Raw genomic sequence first — 18,267 nt, forward strand, 5'->3', positions numbered from 1 at the left:
CCACCACCACTGTGGACTGGACTGAATTCATCCCCCAAAGTTTTTGAACCTTAATCTCCAGCACAACAATAATACATGGGAGTATGTGTGAGTGCTGATTAGGTCATGGGGTTCTGTCCTTATACAAGGATGAATGTCGAGGCTGGGGACACAGCTTAGTTGGCAGGATGCTTGCGTAAAACACATGGAGTGCTGGGATTGATCTCCAGCACTTCCCAGTCGGGGAGCTGTGGTGTATTCCTGTAACCTTTGCTGTCAGGACAGGCGGCTAGAGGATCTAAAGTTCAAGGCCAGCTTCAGCTACCTTAAGGAGTTCAAGGCCAGCTTGATCTGCAGGAGACCCTGCTACAAACAACGACAAAGGCTTTAAGGTGATTTCTCTTTGAGACGTCCACACACTCTTGGCTGTGTCTGGAACAGAGTGCCTCTCTTTCTCTTAACATTCGTTATTAAGGGCTAGGTCAAAAAGGTCTTGTTCTGCCGCACGCCTTTAATCCCAACACTCGAGAGGCAGAGGCAGGAGGATCTCTGAGTTCGAGGCCAGCCTAGTCTACAAGAGTAAATTCCAGGACTGTTACACAGAGAAACCCTGTCTCGAAAAACAAAAACAAACAAGCAAAAACAAAAGAAGAACCTGCGTTGGTGTTTATCTGCTCTCCAGGAGTAAGTTGATTAGGTTCAGTAACAAATTCACAGGAGCTTTGTGAGGGGAAGGGGTGGAAGTGGTTACCCACTCCTGACAGCTGTCCTTTGGCCACACACACACCATATCCCGTGAGCGCCTCACTCTCCCTCTCACACACAAAAACAAGATATAAAAGGGAAGGAAAGGCGACAGGGTCAAACGCTCTTGGCCAACTACAATTAGCTTATTCATCCATCCTCTTCGCTATTTGCAGGTTTCAGAGTAGAATGTTTAAAAGAAATAGAACATGATGTTCTTAAGCCTGGAGCTGTAGGAATTTGGGTGGGAAGAGTATGTGGCAGATAATATCTACAACAGGAAACAACCAGCAAACCGAAACAACTGCATTGCAACCTGGATGCCAAATGCTTAGAGGACTTCTTTTCTTGTAAAGTATTTATTTTATGTGCATTGGTGTTTTGCCATGGGTATCAGGTCCCCTGGAACTGGGATTGCAGACAGTTGTGAGCTGCCATGCGGGTGCTGAGAATTGAACCTGGGTCAGTCAGTGCTCTTAACCACTGAACCTTTCTACATCCCGAGGACTTCCTTTCACTTGCTCAACATTTTTTTTTCCAAAAGACAGGGTTTCTCTGTGTAACAGTCCTGGAATTCACTTTGTAGGCCAGACTGGCCACGAACTCAAAGAGATCCACCTGCCACTGCCTCCCAAGTGCTGGGATTAAAGGCATGCACCACCATCGCCTGGCATACTTAACAGTATTTTACTAACAGTAATTAACACAAAATAAAAGAAGCAGGGTCAGTGTGAGCTGTAGTTTCCCTAGTCATTCTTCATTCTCACGTGAGAAGTGCTGCTTCTTCTGATGTTTCTGAAACCAAACGGAGGGTGTTTTCTGTCACAGCGCCTCCAAATTCTCCAGACGCCCTCCGGGTTCAACAATTCAAGGAAATTCTAGCACCATACACCCAGAGCTGTTCACACTGGATCCCACAGCTCAAAGGGACAGACCCCAAAGCAGTGTCAGATTATAGTTTTGAGTCCTGGGTCACCTATACAATAACTGGCTGTGAGTCAGAAGTTCCCATGACTTCCTCTGTCTGTCTGATAAATCACCAGAGCAGCTCACAGACCTCAGGCTCATACCTTTCTTAGCCTTTCTCTGTTGTCATAAAGGCTAGAACTCAGGAATAGCCAAGGAGAAGAGATGCGGAGGGCAAGGGAACATAGAGGGTGAAGGATGAGGGGTGCGGAGCTTCCTTGCCCTCTCTGGGTACACCATCCACCTAGCACCTCCATGAGATCACCAACCCAGAAGTTCACTGAATGCTATTATTTAGGGTGGTTTTTATTTTAAATGAAGAGTTCATCATATGGGCACAGTGATTACACTATTGGCCACTGGTGACTTAATTCAGTGTCAACTTCCTCTCTCCTCCTTCAAGGTCAGTAAATAGGGTTGAAATTTGCTTCCTTCTAATCCCCTGGTTTGTTCTTTTGACTACAAGCTTCCATTGTTATGGTGACTGGGTCTACCACGAGATATCACGGTAGCATAGAAGCATGTATGGTTGACTAGGGCTCATTATGAATAGCAAAAGACAGCAAATATTATAATACAAACAATCTTCAAATTCTGGTCCTCGTATCCCTAGGACATAAACACTTTCCAAAAAGAGTCAAATAGTAGGGTAACCTAATAGCTCAGTTTATCTGGCATTTTGTGGAACTTTGTGCTAAAATTCAAGTCTTGTCAGTCCTGGTGATGAGGCCTCAACCTCTATATTCCTTCCTAAAACTGATATGACTGAAGTTTTTTACTAGATTGTCATTTCTACTACATACTCTTTTATAAGTGCCCTTCCCCCATTGTGTGCGTAAGTCTGGGGAAGTATGGAGGAGTGGGTGCATTGCTCTTGTGCGCATGCAGAGGTCAGAGGTCAGTGTCAGGTGTTTGCATCCACTGAGATCCACCTTATTCATTAAGTTTCTTACTAAACCTGGAGTTCACCGTTGCAGGGTTGGCTGGCCAGCAAGCCTCCAGAATCCACCTGTCCCTGCCCTCCAGCGCTGGGAGCGCAGAGATGTGAGTCTCCACGCCCAGCTTTTCTGTGGGTGCTGGGGATCCCAGCTCAGGTCTTCGTGATTGGACCACAAGTACTTTACCATTTCCCCAGCCTTCCTTTCCCCAGTTTTACATAAGCCATGCCTCTTACTCATTCTTAATTTTATTCTGGTGCATTATTTGGGGGTGAAAATGCTTCAGGGCACCAAAAAAGAGACAATAAAAAAATATTGGGGCAGGCAAGATGGCTCAGCAGTTAAAAGCATTTGCTGCGAGTCTTGATGCCTTGAGTTTGACTCCCAGGACTTACATGGTGGAAGGAGGGAATCCAACTTGTCCTTTGACTGCCACATATGTGTTGTGTCATGTGAGTGCCCACGACATACAACGACTAAATGAATAAAAGCAAGGACTGGAGAGATGCCTCAGGAGCACTGGCTGCTCTTCCAGAGGACCCGGGTTTAATTCCCAGCACCCACGTGGCAGCTCACACCTGTCTGTAACTCCAGTTCCAGGGAATCTGACACCCTCACACAGACATACCTGCAGACAAAACATCAATGCACATAAAATATAAAATAAGCAAATAAATAAACAAACCATTTAATACAAATAATAAAAAAGAAAATAGCTATGGGGATGAAGAGATTCTTAGCAGTTAAGAACACTGGCTGCTCTTGCAGACGACTGGAATTCAGTTCCCAGTACCTTTATCAGGCAACTCACAACTGTCTAAACTCTCCAGGGGCCCAACACCCTCTCCAAGGCCTTTGTGAGCATGTGGACACATATGATACATACTTACACAGACAGAAAGAAATGCATCTAAGTAAACAAAATCTTAAAAACACCTATTAAAACATATAGTAATATTCCAAGGATAAAAGGGTATGGAATGCAGCTACTTTCCTCAGAAAGCAAGCCAAGGAGGAAGCTAGAAGGCTAGGCCACCTGAGGAGTGATCAGAGCAGAAGGGGCGGAACTGGGTTTGTGGCTGTGCCTCCAACCATTCTGTCTATTTGGCAATTTTACCAAAACAGCCTTTGTGTGGTCCCTGAGAGAAAGATACAGCCAGGCAGTGGTGGTGCACGCCTTTAATCCCAGCACTTTTGAGGCAGAGACAGACGGATCTTTGTGAGTTTGAGGCCAGTCTGGTCTACAGAGCGAGTTCTAGGAAAGTCAAGGTTTCACAAAGAAACCCTGTCTTAGAGAGAGAGAAAGAGAGAGAGAGAGAAAGAGAGAGAGAGAGAGAGAGACAGAAAGAGAGAGGGAGAGACAGAGAGATAGAGACATAGAGAGGAGAGATATCTGGAGCACAGGGGAGGGGGAGGACAGAATCTATGATGTCATTCTCTGACCTCTGTGACATAGGCTTTTGATACTAGAGAAAGCCGCTTCCAGGGAATGAGCCCCTCAGTTCCCACTGGGGGCGGCAACGCCGCCCCTTAGGCAAAGCTTCAGTCTCTGGGAGCCATTTACCTGCTGACCCTACTGTTGCTGCCACTGGGTCTGACGATCACCTTGGTCAAGGCCAGGCTGAGTGAGAGGGACACCACTGTGAAGGGTGACAAGTGGCCAGGGGAGCCAGCATGCCAGGAAATCAGGATGCTTCTGTGTGTCAGGGATAGAGGGGTAAAACCCTGCACCACAGAAGAGCTGTGCCTGAAGAAGGCCTTGGGGCACCACTACGACGGGAATTCAGGGTAAGAATCTGTTTAGGGGGTCAGGGGCTGGAGGCAGAGGAGATAGGCTGTTTTGTGACTCTGCTTTCTCTTTCCTATTTGAGGAAGTGTCTTGGAAACAGCAGAAGGAATCCATGTTGGTAAAATCATTGCCCGTTATCTCCATTCCTTTCCCATCTCCGTCCTTTTGCCCTAAGTCGCCTCTTTGGACTACATCCTTTCCTCCTCCTGATCTGCTCCACTTCTTTACCTTCTCTAGAGCATCTTGCCAGGTTTTCTGACCTCAAGGTGACAAACAGCTAGTGTCTTTGCTGTTATGTTGAGACAGATGCCTGTAACCCAGGTTGGCCTTGATCTCCTTGTGTCCCGGCTGGGGAGACAAGCTTGAGCCAGCATGCCATGTTTATGTGCTCTTGGAGATCAATCCAGGACTTCATGCATGCTAGGCAAGCGCTCTACCAGCTGAACTACACCCAAAGACCTCACATCTAGGATCGTGATAAGTTCACACTGGAACTGAGCGCCTGGAGCAGAGCCAGAAGTGGACCGATCGTTCCAACATCCTGACCTGTCTTTTTCTCTGCAGGTCTTCCAGACTGGGTCTTCCTCTCGGTTCCACCCACAGAGTTAGAGTTGCCCCTCGGCTCCCAAGGGACAGCTCTCATTCCCCATTTCTGTTCTTAGCGAATGGCTAAGAAAAAGTGAAGAGCCAAGCTTAGATGCAGACTCTGGACTGAGCACGCGAGAGACAAGAAGAGGCTTAGTGTCCCCTGGGCCTTCTGCTGACGTCTGCAGCGAGACTCGAGACTCGGCAGCAGCCACACTGCTGTGGCAGAAGGCAGTCTTGATCACCAGCCACAACTGCACTCAGAGATCCCCACACCAACTAGGCAGGTCTCTAATTAGTCTTGTGGCCCCACCCACGTTTTTCCTGGACTCAAGGCAATGTTGCCTCAAAACAAGGACCAGGTGCTGCTACAGAACACAGTGCCCCCAGGGTGTCCCCCTCAGGTCCTCTCAGAGTTCGTTGACTCCCCTCCATCCAACTTAGCATCTCTCTCCCCCCATCAGTCCCTCCCTCCTTCCCAACTACATTTGCCCTCTCACAGGCCAGCCTATTTTTCCTTCTCTTCTCCGCCACAGCCCCACTCTCCTGGGCCTCACTTCTACTATCCTGACTCAAATTCTGACTTTGTTCCCCTCCCAGTCTCTTCCTCTCTCCCAAGTTCCCCCACTTTCTTTCACCAGAACTACCCCTGTCTTCCTTCACGACACTCATCCCCTCCCCTCAACTACCAGCTGTGCACCTCCCCTCCTCTTTCCCATTCCTCTTCTCTTTCCCAGGTACAAAATTCCTCTCCTCACTCTTGCCAGTCTCCTCCCCACCTCCAGGGCATCCATAGTTCTACAGTCACTTCCCCCAGCCCCAGCCCACCTTCTCAAGGGATTGCCAGTAACAAACAAACATGGCAGTGTCCTCAATCCAAAAACACCAGGTCCCCTGGGGTGGCAGGGGGATGCGTGGCAAGCAAGGTGGACCCTGCAGAATTCAAGGACTCAATGGCCCTTGCCCAAGCCCTAGTCGACCGTGTGGGGCTCCGCAGAATTGCAAGAGATCTCCAGCTACTGTTTCTGCAGCACCTGTGGCTCGACACATCCACACCCAGCCTGGCTCCAGTCGTGGAGTATCCTGTTTGTCTACAGTGCCTCCAGCACCGCACCCCATCTTGCCCCAACCCCAAGTACAAGAAGTGGGCAGGGCTGATTGCCTTCCCTCAACTAGAGCCCTGTGCTCAGGGCCAGGAGTCTGGGACTCGCCGCCTAGGTATTGGCTTCGGCCTCCGCTTGCCTCTGAGCCAGGCCAAAGCCTTGCATCTGCTACCATCAAAAAAACGGCAGGAAGCAAGGCCTCAAGGAGAGGTCGCCCAGAGTCAACCACCTACAACCCAGACACCAGAAGCTCAAGTCATGGACACACTCTCCCAGGCCGGGACCCTCAAGTTTGTAGGCCTCCAATCACCAAAATCCAGCCAATGTTCCGTGCCTCTAGCTCAGGCACCAAGACGGGCCACTGCCGCCCCAAGGGCCAGGTCGTCTACAGCCCCAAAGAGGTCGGTGTCTCCAGAATCTGTTCTCCAAAAGTTACCATCTTAATTCCAGAGCAGCGGAGACCCTATGGAACACCCTCTCCAAACCCCACCATCCCTACCAGGACTTCTCAGACCTTAGGAAGCCACAGCAACACCTTGAAGGGCTGGCTGGCCGGAGGCCAGGTGTGTTCTCCCGCCCTGAACCCCGGAAACCCCTTGTGGAGTCTGCTCTCCCCTGGTTGAAGAGGACCAGAGGTCCCCAAGGCCCCATTCAGCCTTCACTGTATCCAATAAAGCCTAACCCTGAGGATCTTGTGTCTGTGTCCTACTGTGCCCACAGGATGGAATCAATGGCTATAGGGTAAGGTCAGTACTCAACAAGGTTGGAGGGAAAGAAAAGTCAAGGACAAAAAGTGCCACACATCCTGGTATCTGAGGTGCTTCGAGACCTCTGCAAGGCCCTTTTCCGGTTTAATTCAAGTCTGTTGTCAGATAATTGGAATCAAAGAATAGGTCACTGGGCCCATTTCTCAGGGGATGCCTGGGTTGACACACAGCAGCCCATTTTCCTCATTGGGAAAGACATTGCTAACAACTTATTCACAGGCGAGCACAGAAATCCCAAGTGCAGACCAGAAGGTGCGGGGGGGGGGGGGGGGGGGTAGGGGAAGTGGAGTGGGGGTGTGGGGGAGGGGGGGAGACATACGGGACTGGAGAGATGGCTGAGTAGTGCCCCTCCAGCGGGTTCAGGTTCAATTCTCAGCACCCATATGGCAGCTCACAACTGTAACCCCAGTTCCAGGAGACCTAATGCCCTCCTCTGGCTTCTGTGGGCACCCTACACACATACACACACACACACACACACACACATGAGGGGGGAGAGGGAGGGAGGGAAGGAGGGAGGGAGGGAGGGAGGGAGGGAGGGGGAGAGAGAGAGAGAGAGAGAGAGAGAGAGAGAGAGAGAGAGAGAGAGAGAGAGAGAGAACAACTTTAAAAGGGGATTTTAAAAAGGGATGGCAGTAGTGGTGGCGCACACCTTTAATCCCAGAACCCAGGAGGCAGAGGCAGGTGGATCTCTGTGAGTTCAAGGCCAGCTTAGTCTACAGAGTGAGTTCCAGGACAGGCAGAGCTACACAGACAAATCCTGTCTCGAAAAAAAAAGGGGGGGTGGGGGTTGGCAGTGGTGAGGTACCAGGTACGGAACACAGAAAACACCTGTCAGGGAGCAACAGCCACCCATAACTTCCCTGTTCCAGAACTGGGTGTCAGACCGTGAAAAAGGTCCCAATCAGCTGCGGAGGATGCCGTCAAAGTGGGGAGTGATTTCTTCATATTTAGGAAGCAGTGAATATGATTTGAAGCCAGTTTTGTTTTGGAGTCCCTGTCTTCGCTGTGCCCTGGGAGAAATTCCTTCCTCTCCGAAGTGATAAAGGTCCCGGTTTCTACGAGTCCGTGTCTCTATCTCTACTGAAGTGGAGTGGAGAGCGTCCCAGTTCGGTAACTTTTTAATTCAATGTTTCCTGATCTTCAGTAATCTCGTCCAGCCCCACGCCCCACACAAAGATGGCAGATCCGCCGTCACTCGGAGCTAGGAACCGGATCCGAAGTCATGGCTCCGTGGCAGCGCGTCCCGCTAGTGCTGACGCGGATTGGCGTCCTGCGCTTGCGCGAAGAGAGGCCCGGAGCGCGGCGCGTGCGCACTGCACGTCTGCGAGCCCCAGTCAGACAGCCGCGCGGGCGCAGATCGGAGACCTGTGGTGGTTTGAGTGGTGGCGAGCCCGCCGTGCTGAGCCGGGTCCTCGGTCTTCCCGGCGACGGCGGCACCGAGTTCGGCATCAGTCGAAGGGGTACGGCATGTCGTGGGTTCCGCGGGACTGACAGTGAACGCGCGTGCGGAATGGGCCGGCGCCGAGGTCTGGAGCTCTACCGGGCCCCGTTCCCGTTGTACGCGCTCCGGGTGGACCCCAAGACCGGGCTGCTCATCGCTGCGGGCGGAGGAGGCGCCGCCAAGACCGGCATAAAGAATGGCGTGGTGAGAACGCAAGGCTCCTGGGAACTGGTCATGCAGTGGCCGAGAGCGATTCCGGGGTGGCCGGGTTCGGGGGGCGGGGTCGGAATGCAGGGGTGGATTGTACCCCTGCGTTAGGCCGTACCGGTTTCTAGTAGGAAAACCCGGCGTAGACGCCTGGGTTCTGCTTTCACCTGAGAAGAGCGGTTGAGTCGTCCAAAAACAGACGGAAAGCTGTGCGGATCTGTGAAAGCTGGGCTGCCCACCCACGCAGGACCACGGGAGCTGGTCCAGGGCTCTTAGGCTGGCCTTTTCCAGGAAGGCACATTGTCTTGTCTGCCTTCAAGTAGCTCGAGCCTGGATTCCTTTCTTCCTGTAACTGGACCTAGTAATCTAAGCTCTGTTTGCTGTACACATTGGGGAGCTCCAGCAAGAAAATAAAGCAACAAACAAACAAACAAACAAAAATCCACGGTGAACTAGAGGTGTGGGAAGCAAAGGAATACAACTAAGACCAGGATTAAACGGCTAAGACTAGGACTGATGTGACTTCCGGGCTCGCCTGAACTTTGCCCACCTTGGTTCTCTCCCAGCACTTTCTGCAGCTCGAGCAAATCAATGGGTGCCTGAGCGCCTCCTTGCTGCACTCTCATGACACAGAGACACGGGCCACTATGAACTTGGCACTGGCTGGTGACATCCTTGCTGCCGGACAGGATGCCCGCTGTCAGCTCCTGCGTTTCCAGGTCCATCAAGTGAAGAGCAATAAAGCGGAGAAGTCAGGTGAGGAGCTTTGGAAAAATGCTTCTAATCTTGGTCTCTAAAGAGAGATTAGATGTGGGGTCATCATAGCGCTGAACACTCTCTGCCCTGTCAGTAAAGGACTGGTACTTAGTACAGAAGCCTGGATTGAGCTAGGTTGTGGTGCAGCCTCAGTACTTAGGAGTGGTATTTATTAAGCGGATATTTAAGGCTAGCCTGGGCTATATAGCAAGTCCCTGCCTTAAAAAAAAAGACAAAACAAAACAAAAACTCAAAGAAATCTGGATCCTGGCAAATGTTTGTGCTGCAGGCTCCAAGGAGCAGGGACCTCGACAAAGGAAGCGGGCAGCTCCAGCAGAGAAGAAATCAGGAGCGGAAGTTCAGCATGAAGGGGTTGAACTCAGAGTAAAGAATTTGGAGGCGGTACAAACAGACTTCAGCGCTGAACCACTGCAGAAAGTGGTACGCTTCAACCATGATAATACCTTGCTTGCCACCGGAGGGACTGATGGCCATGTTCGTGTCTGGAAGGTATGGCTCTAGGGGCTTAAAGGACATGAACTGTGAGAATTCAAACATGCATTCTGGGAAACTTGTGAGTGGCTGTTAGGACAAGAGAGATGGGGATCATAGTGCTCTTGCTGTGTCTAGTCTGAACCATGATACTGGCTTGGCTGTAGGTACCTAGTCTGGAGAAAGTTCTGGATTTCAAAGCACATGAAGGGGAGATTGGAGATTTGGCTCTGGGTCCTGATGGCAAGGTAAGGAGGTGAGAATGTGGGGTGCTGGTGCAGAAGAGGGGAGGCTCTTAGGCTGCTTGCCTAGTAAGTAGATGTCCTAACTATCCGTCTTTGGACTCTTTACTCCTGCCCAGTTGGTTACTGTGGGCTGGGACTTTAAGGCCTCCGTGTGGCAGAAGGATCAGCTAGTGGCACAGCTACAATGGCAAGAGAATGGATCCACCTCTTCTAACACACCATACCGCTACCAGGCCTGCAGGTGTGACGAGCTCGGGGTGGCTAACTGAGGCACACTTCAGCAGTATTGGGGAAGCAGAAAGAGACCAGGAGGGGCTGGGGATGACTGTAGCCTTGTTGGAGGTGGTTTCAGATGTCACCAGGGTACAGGAAGGCACAAACCTGAGGGCTAGCGGCAACTGAAAAGCCTTTTGCCCGACTTCCAGGTTTGGGAAGGTTCCAGATCAGCCTGGAGGGCTGCGACTCTTCACAGTACAGATCCCCCACAAGCGCCTGCGTCAACCTGCACCCTGCTACCTCACAGCCTGGGACAGTTCCACCTTCCTTCCGCTTCGGACCAGGCCCTGTGGCCATGAAGTCATTTCCTGCCTCAGTGTCAGGTATGAGAGCCTGCTGCTTAGCTGGAGAGGAGAGTGAGTCCTGACTCAGTCTCTCGAGGACCGCTGTCGGGGGAGAGGGTGTCTGCACACGCTTCCAGAACAACGAATGCTTTGTTGTATGTTACAGTGAATCGGGTACCTTCCTAGGCCTAGGCACGGTCACTGGCTCTGTCGCCATCTACATAGCTTTCTCTCTCCAGGTAATGGGTAGAGGTTGGCACAACCCTCTGGGAGGGCTACAGGCTTACTCTACCCTGAGTGTACAGGAAAGAGTCTGGCCCAGTTCATAGGGGAAGCCTGCTGGGGCTGTGGAACATGTTTCCCAAAAAGGAGCCTCCAATTATGCTTTCCTCGCTTGTTTTCTCCTTCTCCAGCGTCTGTACTATGTGAAGGAGGCCCATGGCATTGTGGTGACAGATGTCACCTTTCTACCTGAGAAGGGCTGTGGTCCACAGCTCCTTGGATCCCATGAAACTGCTCTTTTCTCCGTAGCTGTGGATAGCCGTTGCCAGCTGCACCTGCTGCCCTCACGGCGTGAGTGAATGTTCTGTTGTGTGTATCGGGGATACCGCTTCATCTTTAGCTATAGCAAAAATTGACCCCTGTTTTTTGTCCACCCCTCTCTCCTTGAATGAAGGGGGTTCAGGGTTCTGACCTTATGCTCTGAGGCTCCCTTGCTGACTCACTTCTTCCCTTGTCCCGCCCTCAGGGAGTGTTCCTGTATGGCTTCTGCTCCTGATGTGTGTGGGCCTTATTATTGTGACCATCCTGCTGCTCCAGAGTGCCTTTCCAGGTTTTCTTTAGCCTCCATGACCAATGGGAATCAGGCTTGGACACTGCCGCCTCCCAGAGCAGAGTCGTTGAGGTCCACAGCTGAGGCCACCTCTGCTGAGACTGATGGGTACTGCTTGTCCCTCAGCTAAAGCTTGCCTGTGGCCCCATTATCACTCTGGATCCTGGGAGCCCTGCATTCATCACCTGTGGATCCATTTAAGACAGTGTGGTCTGAAGCCCAGGGCACACTGCCTGCCTCATTCCCTCTGCCTCCCAGGGCTTCAAAGTTAGCTCTTCTTTCTCTCCAAATATGTGACAGTGACCAAGAGCCTGGAGGCATTGCCATCCGTCCTACAGAAACTGTTTCTCCTCCTCCCCTTACAGCCGTTACGCGAGGTCCTTGGCTTTTGTTGATAAAAAGTCTGGGCTAGCACTTGCTGTTAGGGCAGGAAGAGGCAAAGGAAGACTCAGGTAGCAGCGGTCTGTGGGCTCAGTTGCGTAGCAGCAAACCAGCCAGGCCACATGTACAGTAAGCTCCTGGATGGTCTACTCCGGCCTGAGGAAAGGGAAAGTGAGCCTCAGCTCATTAGGCAGGAAGAGTTGATATTTAATAAACAAAGAAAGATTGAACTGAGACCCCAAATAGCTCTCTTGTCAGCTCTTTCCATCTTCAGAAGGAGCGAGTGCCCCAAGGTCAGGCAGCTCCCCGGAGTGCTGGAAGATGGCTCGGGCATACTGATGCAGGACACGGTTCATGTAGCAGTGCTGCTGGGGAAGCAGCCCTTCCAGGAAGCCAATGTGGCCACCCCGAGCCGTGATGAGCAGTGCAACGTAGGGAGACTTCTGAGCAGCCTGCAGAGGGAAGGCTGGGAGGGAGTCAAAGAGGAGGTCAGGAAGCTACCCGGCAGTGAGAGCCCTGGCTCATACCGCAGGTACAACCCACATCTGTGGCTTACTAGTCTTGGGATCAGGTCTGCAATGTTGAAGCCACTCACCGTGGGCTGGGGAGAAGGGATCGTCTGCTGCGTTGAGGCAAAGAACGGGGGTTTGAATGGCATCTACCTTGGTTCTTGGGCTTGAGGCTTGGTAATAGGCTGCACTGTCTTTATACCCAAAAGCCACAGACGTGTAGCGGTCATCCAGCTGGCGGATTGTGCGCGCCTGTGTGGTGGAGGTATGGTGTAGGCTATGTTATAAATAGGAGACAACAGGAGACCAACACGGGATAAGGGGATGGTTGGAAAATACCTTTATGGCAAAGTCTACATCCAACACCTTTCTAATTGTCTTTCTGTTTCTGGAAAAGAATACATCAGGGTTTGTCTGGACTCCTGCTCCTCTCAGAGCTCCCAGCTTCTGTTTTCTTACCTCATCAAGAAAACCCCATGTGAAACTGACCCAGGCACTAGCAGAGTGGGGTGTGTCTGCTGTCCTACCTAGCAAGGATCTGGCAGAGTCCAGCAGTGATGGGCCGATTGAAAAGCAGTGAGTTGAGCGGGGTCTCCAGAGAGTCAACAGTTTGAAAGGAATCCCAGCATGCAGATATTGTCAGTCCTGCTGCCAATCCTCCAGCCTTCTTGGTCCGTGCCAGGTAGTTCAGCACCAGTATCCTGTAAAATTGGATAAAAAGGCCACCGAAAGTGTTGGCGCGAGTTAACTGGGGCAGAAGAAAAGGAAAAGACAGAAGGTCTGGAGTAAATCCAGTCAACTATTACCCTCCAAAAGAGATGCCCACAGCCAGCAGTGGCGCCTGCGAGTAGCGGCACTTGATGTGCTTCACAGCTGCTTCTAGGTCTTCAGTGTGGCTGGCACAGTAAGCCCTGTGAGTCTGGGGGCAGAGTGTGGCATTGGCTAGGGAGGGAGGCTCTTGCCAGAAGGCAGCCAAATGAGAGGACTCAGGAGGTAGTGCGGAAGGGGAGGGAGGCGGTAAGTAGGCAAAGCCTTAGGGCCAGCGATCTCTAAAGGGAGCAGGTGCAGGGCCACCCCCAGAAGGAGGGTACTTACCAGCAGCTCTTCCCCTCTGCAGCCACGGTTATTAAATACAACAGCCCTGGGGCAACACAGGTAGGTGAGCCAAATCCTCCCAAGAAGGCCCTCCCCTTTGGTCGTCTGCAGAAAGGCTCCTGCCAAAAGTACTGTGTCAGGGTCAGATCCACTTCCCCTTCCCAAGCTCTACCCCATCCTTACCTATAGCCATCTTTCAAAGCTTGGTCAACTAGGTGTAAGATGTATGGCTCCTGGCTACTGCCGCTGATGCCTGGAAGCAGCAATACTATGGGCTGGGTGGTGGGGTCTGGGTAGTGACTGTTCTTAGGCTGCTCAGCCCAGTCTAGAAGGAATTGGCCTCCATCGGCGGTCTTGAGGACTTCACTGGGATTCAAGAGAGATGGGTATATAAAGATACTATCAGGAATTAGACTCCAAAGTTTACCCTCTGGCTCACCCACAAGATCTGCAGGTTGTCATGGGTATTATTTGAAGGCATGCTTACAGTAAGGCTGACCATATAGAATGCATAAATGAACTATTAAATTTATGTAGGTGCCGAGTAAAGAGCCTTTCCGTATGCCCAGTTCACACTCACCACACTCTAGGGCAAAGACTGCCTTCATTTAAAGAGGTGGATCCGTTACCCCTAGAAACTGGCAGCTCTTGTGTTCTGACTGTCCTTACCTCTGGTAAGAGACTTCAAGCTGAGACTGCAGGAGGACTCGAAAGATGGTTTGTAGCCGTCCCTCAAAACACCACAGTGTGGGGTAGAAAGTCTCCACAGTGACTGGACAGTGTTGTTCCAGGAAGGCCAGAAACTGAGGCCCAGCCACCAGGCGAGGCCTCTGTAATCACACAACACAGTTGACTTCATTTTTTTCTTGTCCCAGACATTGGAGAATGAGTGATTTCTTCCCCAGAGTCCAGCCTTAAGGACACCGCTTTGCCATAGTGAAGGGTACAGCATAATTCAGACTAGAATGGCCAGGTCACCATCAATAATGCAGTCATCTAGTGCCTCCAAAGAACCCCAGTCCTAAAGGGTCACCCCAAGAACTGACCCACCCGGAAGGGGTACTGACTTCCTCACTCAGCCTGTCCCCTCAAGTCCACTTGTGGGAGAGCAGATAATATAAACTGCTCAGATGATCCCCTACAATAAGGGCTGTGGTCCTCTGGTTGGTTAATTGGAGTTTGGGCCTTCTTTTATGATTTTATTTTATTTTAATGATGTGCCTCTGTTTGTGAGTAATGTATACAAGTGCAGATCTTGCCTGTGGGGTCCAGAAGAGGGTATCATCCTCTGGAGCTGGAATTACAGGCAGTTGAGAGTATCATAACAGGAATACTAGAAACCAACTGATCCTCAGGGGCAGCACATGTTCTTTGGGGCTGAGACAGCTCTAGCCCAGGGTGGCTGGTTTTTTGAGACAAAGTTGTACTATACCCACACTGACCTTGAACTCATCATAATCTGCCTGACTCAGTGCTGGGCTTGTGTCAGCATGCTCTGCTGGTTGGGATTCTACCAGGCAAATGTCAACACCGTGCAATCTGTAACCTTTTGCATTGCTGTTGAATTGTCCAGATACATCTCCTGAAGCTTCCTCTGGTCAGTCTTGGCTCTTCCTGGGCCCCAGTGTTTTTAGCACCCCCTTGTCTACATTCTTTCTGCCTTTCTCTAATATGTGTGCTCAGTGCTGAAGGGTTGCTTTTACAAGGGCATCTCCTACTGTCTTGTGGAGCCCCAGTTCTTAGGCTGTGCTGTACAGGAGGAAGCATCCATAATGTGAACAAACATTTCCTTTCTTCATGCCAACTAGGGAAAAGGGAACAGAGATGGGATAATAGGGACGAATGAGGTCAATGGGCACAAAGCCCTGACTCTCAGCCTCTTTGCTTGGTTCTGCATAGCCACGAAGTAAATGAGAGGGAGGGCCATCCTTACGGATGTAAGAAGAGTATGCCGAACAAAATCAGAGGACTCTACAGACTGAAATTGAAGGGTTGGGGTGTAGCAGCTAAGTGGTAGGCTCTACGTTCAATCTCCAGTATTGAGGAAGTAATTTTTTTAAATCATAAGTGACTTTTCTAAGTCACTTAATCAGATCCTGTTTTATCTACAGTCCTGCTACTCAAGAGGGACTAGGGAAATGATACACTACAGAGGCACAGTTGATACTGTGACTTGGACCCTGGTCCTTAACCCTGGAATAGCAACAACGAAGTCACTACTATAATGCAGACTAATCACAACCTTATTTGATAAGAAATCATGACTCTCATAGGTTAATTGGTCTCCCAAAGGTAGAACAAACAAGGGCAAAGCAGAATTAATAGCTATGATAGCAACAATAATAACTTGTAGGTAAAATTGTTAAATGTCATTTCATTCCCAGGATTGTGCTAATGAATAATCATGTGATTTTTTAAAAAACATTTTTATTTTTTACCATTTATATTTTAGATTTACTTTTATTTAACATGTGTGAGTGTTTGCCTACGTGAATATTTGTGCACCACCTATATGGCTGGTGCCCCTGGAAACCAGAGAAGGTTACAGACCGTTGTGAGCTAAAAGTGCCATGTAGGTGTCAGGAACTGAACCCAGGTGCACTTCACACTGGGACACCTCTTTACTTCTGATTTACAGTGGCCACAACAGTTTTCTGTTCTCTGAGACACTGGGCACAGGACCTTGCTGCGTTGCCCAGGATGGCTCAAAACTCTTGGGTTCAAGTGATCTTTCTGTCTTAGCCTTCCCAGGATCCAGGACTAAGAGTTTAACTCCTACAGATCTTTTTAAAGACGTTGAATCAATAGGTTTCTTGTTAAACTCATTTACCCCAATAGATTTTAATGAGATCAAAAATGTTAGGTTTCCTATATATGTAGATTATACATTTTATCTACATTTCAGTTGAGGAAATATCCAAATTGATCAAAAACAACCTGTTAAGACTTCCTCAGCACGGTATACATGAAGTGTCTAAAACTTAAATCAGGGCTGAGTGTGTAGGGATAGAATTATTCATCTGTCCTAAGCTTGGCAGGAACCTCAGCCAGTCCTCAAAGGAAAGGAGGTTCTGCCAAATTGATGGACTGGTGCCACAACCACACAGGCATTCGTTCCATTATTCTGTGCAGCTAGCAAACATAATCTACATGTTAGTTAGGCCACCTAAAAAGGGGAAAACGGAAAACACAGATCTCTGACACTTGAGGATACCCTCCACCCCACCTTTATCAGTCAACAGTACAGGGGGTGCGCCCTTCCTGTGTCTAAAAGACCCAGCTAGCAGGGAAGATTCCGAGAATCTAAAGAGCAGAACCGGCTCTCTGGTCATAATAGCAAAATTCACTGGGCGCAGGAGAGCCAACTATCCAAGATTTCAAAAAGGGCTGGAGCCCAGGCTGAAGACTACCCCCATACATTCTGGTACCCCAAGCACAGCGGCCAGAGCTCAGCCCTCACCCACCTGGGGCACACATGCCCAGTAGTAGCCCAAGTAGAGAGCAATGCCAAGAGTCAAGAGCAGAGAGACGGTGTCTGACCAGGTGGCGTTCTGCGGGCTCAGGGAGGTACTCAGCATCTTGGTTATGTAGGGGTATTGCAATTCCCAAGCTCCCGGCGGGCTCTAGCTCCTGAACTTTGACTCTTCCGCTTGCGGTTGCCGTGGACCCGCCTCTTGCACGCCATTGGCAGACCTCTGCAGGTCCCACCCTCCATCGGCCCCGCCCGCTGCCAGTACTCAGGCGAGGGGCGGTGTTTGTCGGGCGAACCTCACAAACCCTAGCGGCCTTGACCGGGTCGCCCACACCCCTCCCCTCCTGCTTCTCCTTGGTGAAAAGCACTAGAGCCCCAGGGTAAGCAGCGCCCCTGCAGCAGCCATCTTGGTGCGTGCCTTCTCTGGACGGTGAAGGCTGAATCAGGCAGCCTGGGAAGGTTCCACAGCCATTCCTGTGAGAATAGTCCGCTCAGTCACAGAGCGCAGTCATTCACCGTGACCCTCACACACTGGGCACAAGCACTGCCCAACAAATTGTTACAGACTCAGGTTTCAGCCGCTCAGTGGTGATATTCTACTCCCTTGGTTGAGTGTCTCTACGTTGTCTCTTATGATCCCCTCCAATAGAAAGAGTGCAACAGATGATTTGCTCATCTGTTTCAGGCGTTGAATATGAACGTTCCAGGGATCCTGTCCCTGTTTGAATAGGGACTGCTGCTGTAGAACCTAGGCTTCCCACTGGAATCATTCGCGACTTGTACCACTCCCGGTCTAGGGAAAAGTCAAGGCTTGGATATATCAATGTATGTAATGCAAAATCTCTCTGTGAGATTTAAATGTTGAATTCTTAGAACTTAGGACAGGAAATGGTACTAGAAAAAGAAGTACTCCCTGCCGCTGTGTGGGAGCAGGTAAGAATGATGCCCAAACTCCAATGGGAAAAGGCAGGAAAATGGGTAGGAGTTTCCCAGGCGAGTGGGAGGCAAGAGTGCCAGCTCCAGAAGTGAAAATTTGGAGCCAAAAGAAAAGTGTGGCTGAGCGCGTGGTTGATCAAGGGACCAGGTATTGAGAGCTTCCTGAGGGCAGAGGAAACCCATCAAAGGACTCAGGAAGAGAGTGGTCAGAGAGATGTGTTTTAGATGAAACCCTTACTTAGAGAAGGAGGAGGATAAAGACAGAAGAAGCAAACGGGCAAACTGGGTGCTGTTAAGAGCACTCGGGGCACTGGAGCACAGAAAATAGGTGCCTGCACTGGGACCTGGGCAGGAAGAAGAATGACGATCGTCAACACAGAAGGCAGAGTTGGCAGGACTCTAGTGTGGTGGAGCTGAGGATGGTTCTCAGGTTTCTGACTGCACCGATACAGGCGTGTCTATCCCCA

The 18,267-nt window shown here is 50.5% G+C and overlaps 3 protein-coding genes across 5 annotated transcripts; 2 read left to right on the forward strand and 1 right to left on the reverse strand.

Annotated features, from left to right (window-relative positions):
* Positions 1-1,847: 1,847 nt before the first annotated feature.
* On the forward strand, positions 1,848-6,794 carry Prr30 (proline rich 30). Of its 2 annotated transcripts, none has more exons than XM_048436582.3 (2): positions 1,848-2,092; positions 4,981-6,794. In XM_048436582.3, exon 2 carries the CDS (start codon positions 5,340-5,342, stop codon positions 6,546-6,548), a length of 1,209 nt encoding a protein of 402 aa, XP_048292539.2. In that variant the 5' UTR covers positions 1,848-2,092; positions 4,981-5,339; the 3' UTR covers positions 6,549-6,794. The 2 variants fall into 2 exon arrangements, with proteins under 2 accessions (XP_048292539.2, XP_048292538.2); XM_048436581.3 differs by lacking the exon at positions 1,848-2,092 and adding an exon at positions 4,089-4,415.
* A 1,397-nt stretch (positions 6,795-8,191) lies between these two features.
* Positions 8,192-12,031, forward strand: Preb (prolactin regulatory element binding). The gene is made up of 9 exons (XM_048436587.3): positions 8,192-8,519; positions 9,089-9,278; positions 9,568-9,788; positions 9,938-10,018; positions 10,132-10,256; positions 10,441-10,614; positions 10,742-10,814; positions 10,989-11,148; positions 11,324-12,031. Exons 1-9 carry the CDS (start codon positions 8,385-8,387, stop codon positions 11,416-11,418), a joined length of 1,254 nt encoding a protein of 417 aa, XP_048292544.1. The 5' UTR covers positions 8,192-8,384; the 3' UTR covers positions 11,419-12,031.
* Abhd1 (abhydrolase domain containing 1) lies at positions 11,972-17,051 on the reverse strand. 2 transcript variants are annotated; one of them, XM_048436586.3, is made up of 9 exons: positions 16,857-17,050; positions 14,062-14,222; positions 13,576-13,758; positions 13,393-13,438; positions 13,104-13,216; positions 12,825-12,998; positions 12,637-12,685; positions 12,384-12,549; positions 11,972-12,254 (listed from the first exon to the last, which is right to left on the reverse strand). In XM_048436586.3, the coding sequence occupies exons 1-9, from the start codon at positions 16,968-16,970 to the stop codon at positions 12,043-12,045; spliced, it is 1,218 nt and encodes a 405-aa protein (XP_048292543.3). In that variant the 5' UTR covers positions 16,971-17,050; the 3' UTR covers positions 11,972-12,042. The 2 variants fall into 2 exon arrangements, with proteins under 2 accessions (XP_048292543.3, XP_085547343.2); XM_085691217.2 differs by lacking the exon at positions 12,637-12,685 and having other exon boundaries at positions 12,384-12,574; positions 16,857-17,051.
* Between the last annotated feature and the right edge of the window lie 1,216 nt (positions 17,052-18,267).

The sequence above is a fragment of the Myodes glareolus genome, chromosome 6 (assembly GCF_982192425.1).
Source record: "Myodes glareolus chromosome 6, mMyoGla1.1, whole genome shotgun sequence".
Lineage (NCBI taxonomy): Eukaryota > Metazoa > Chordata > Mammalia > Rodentia > Cricetidae > Myodes > Myodes glareolus.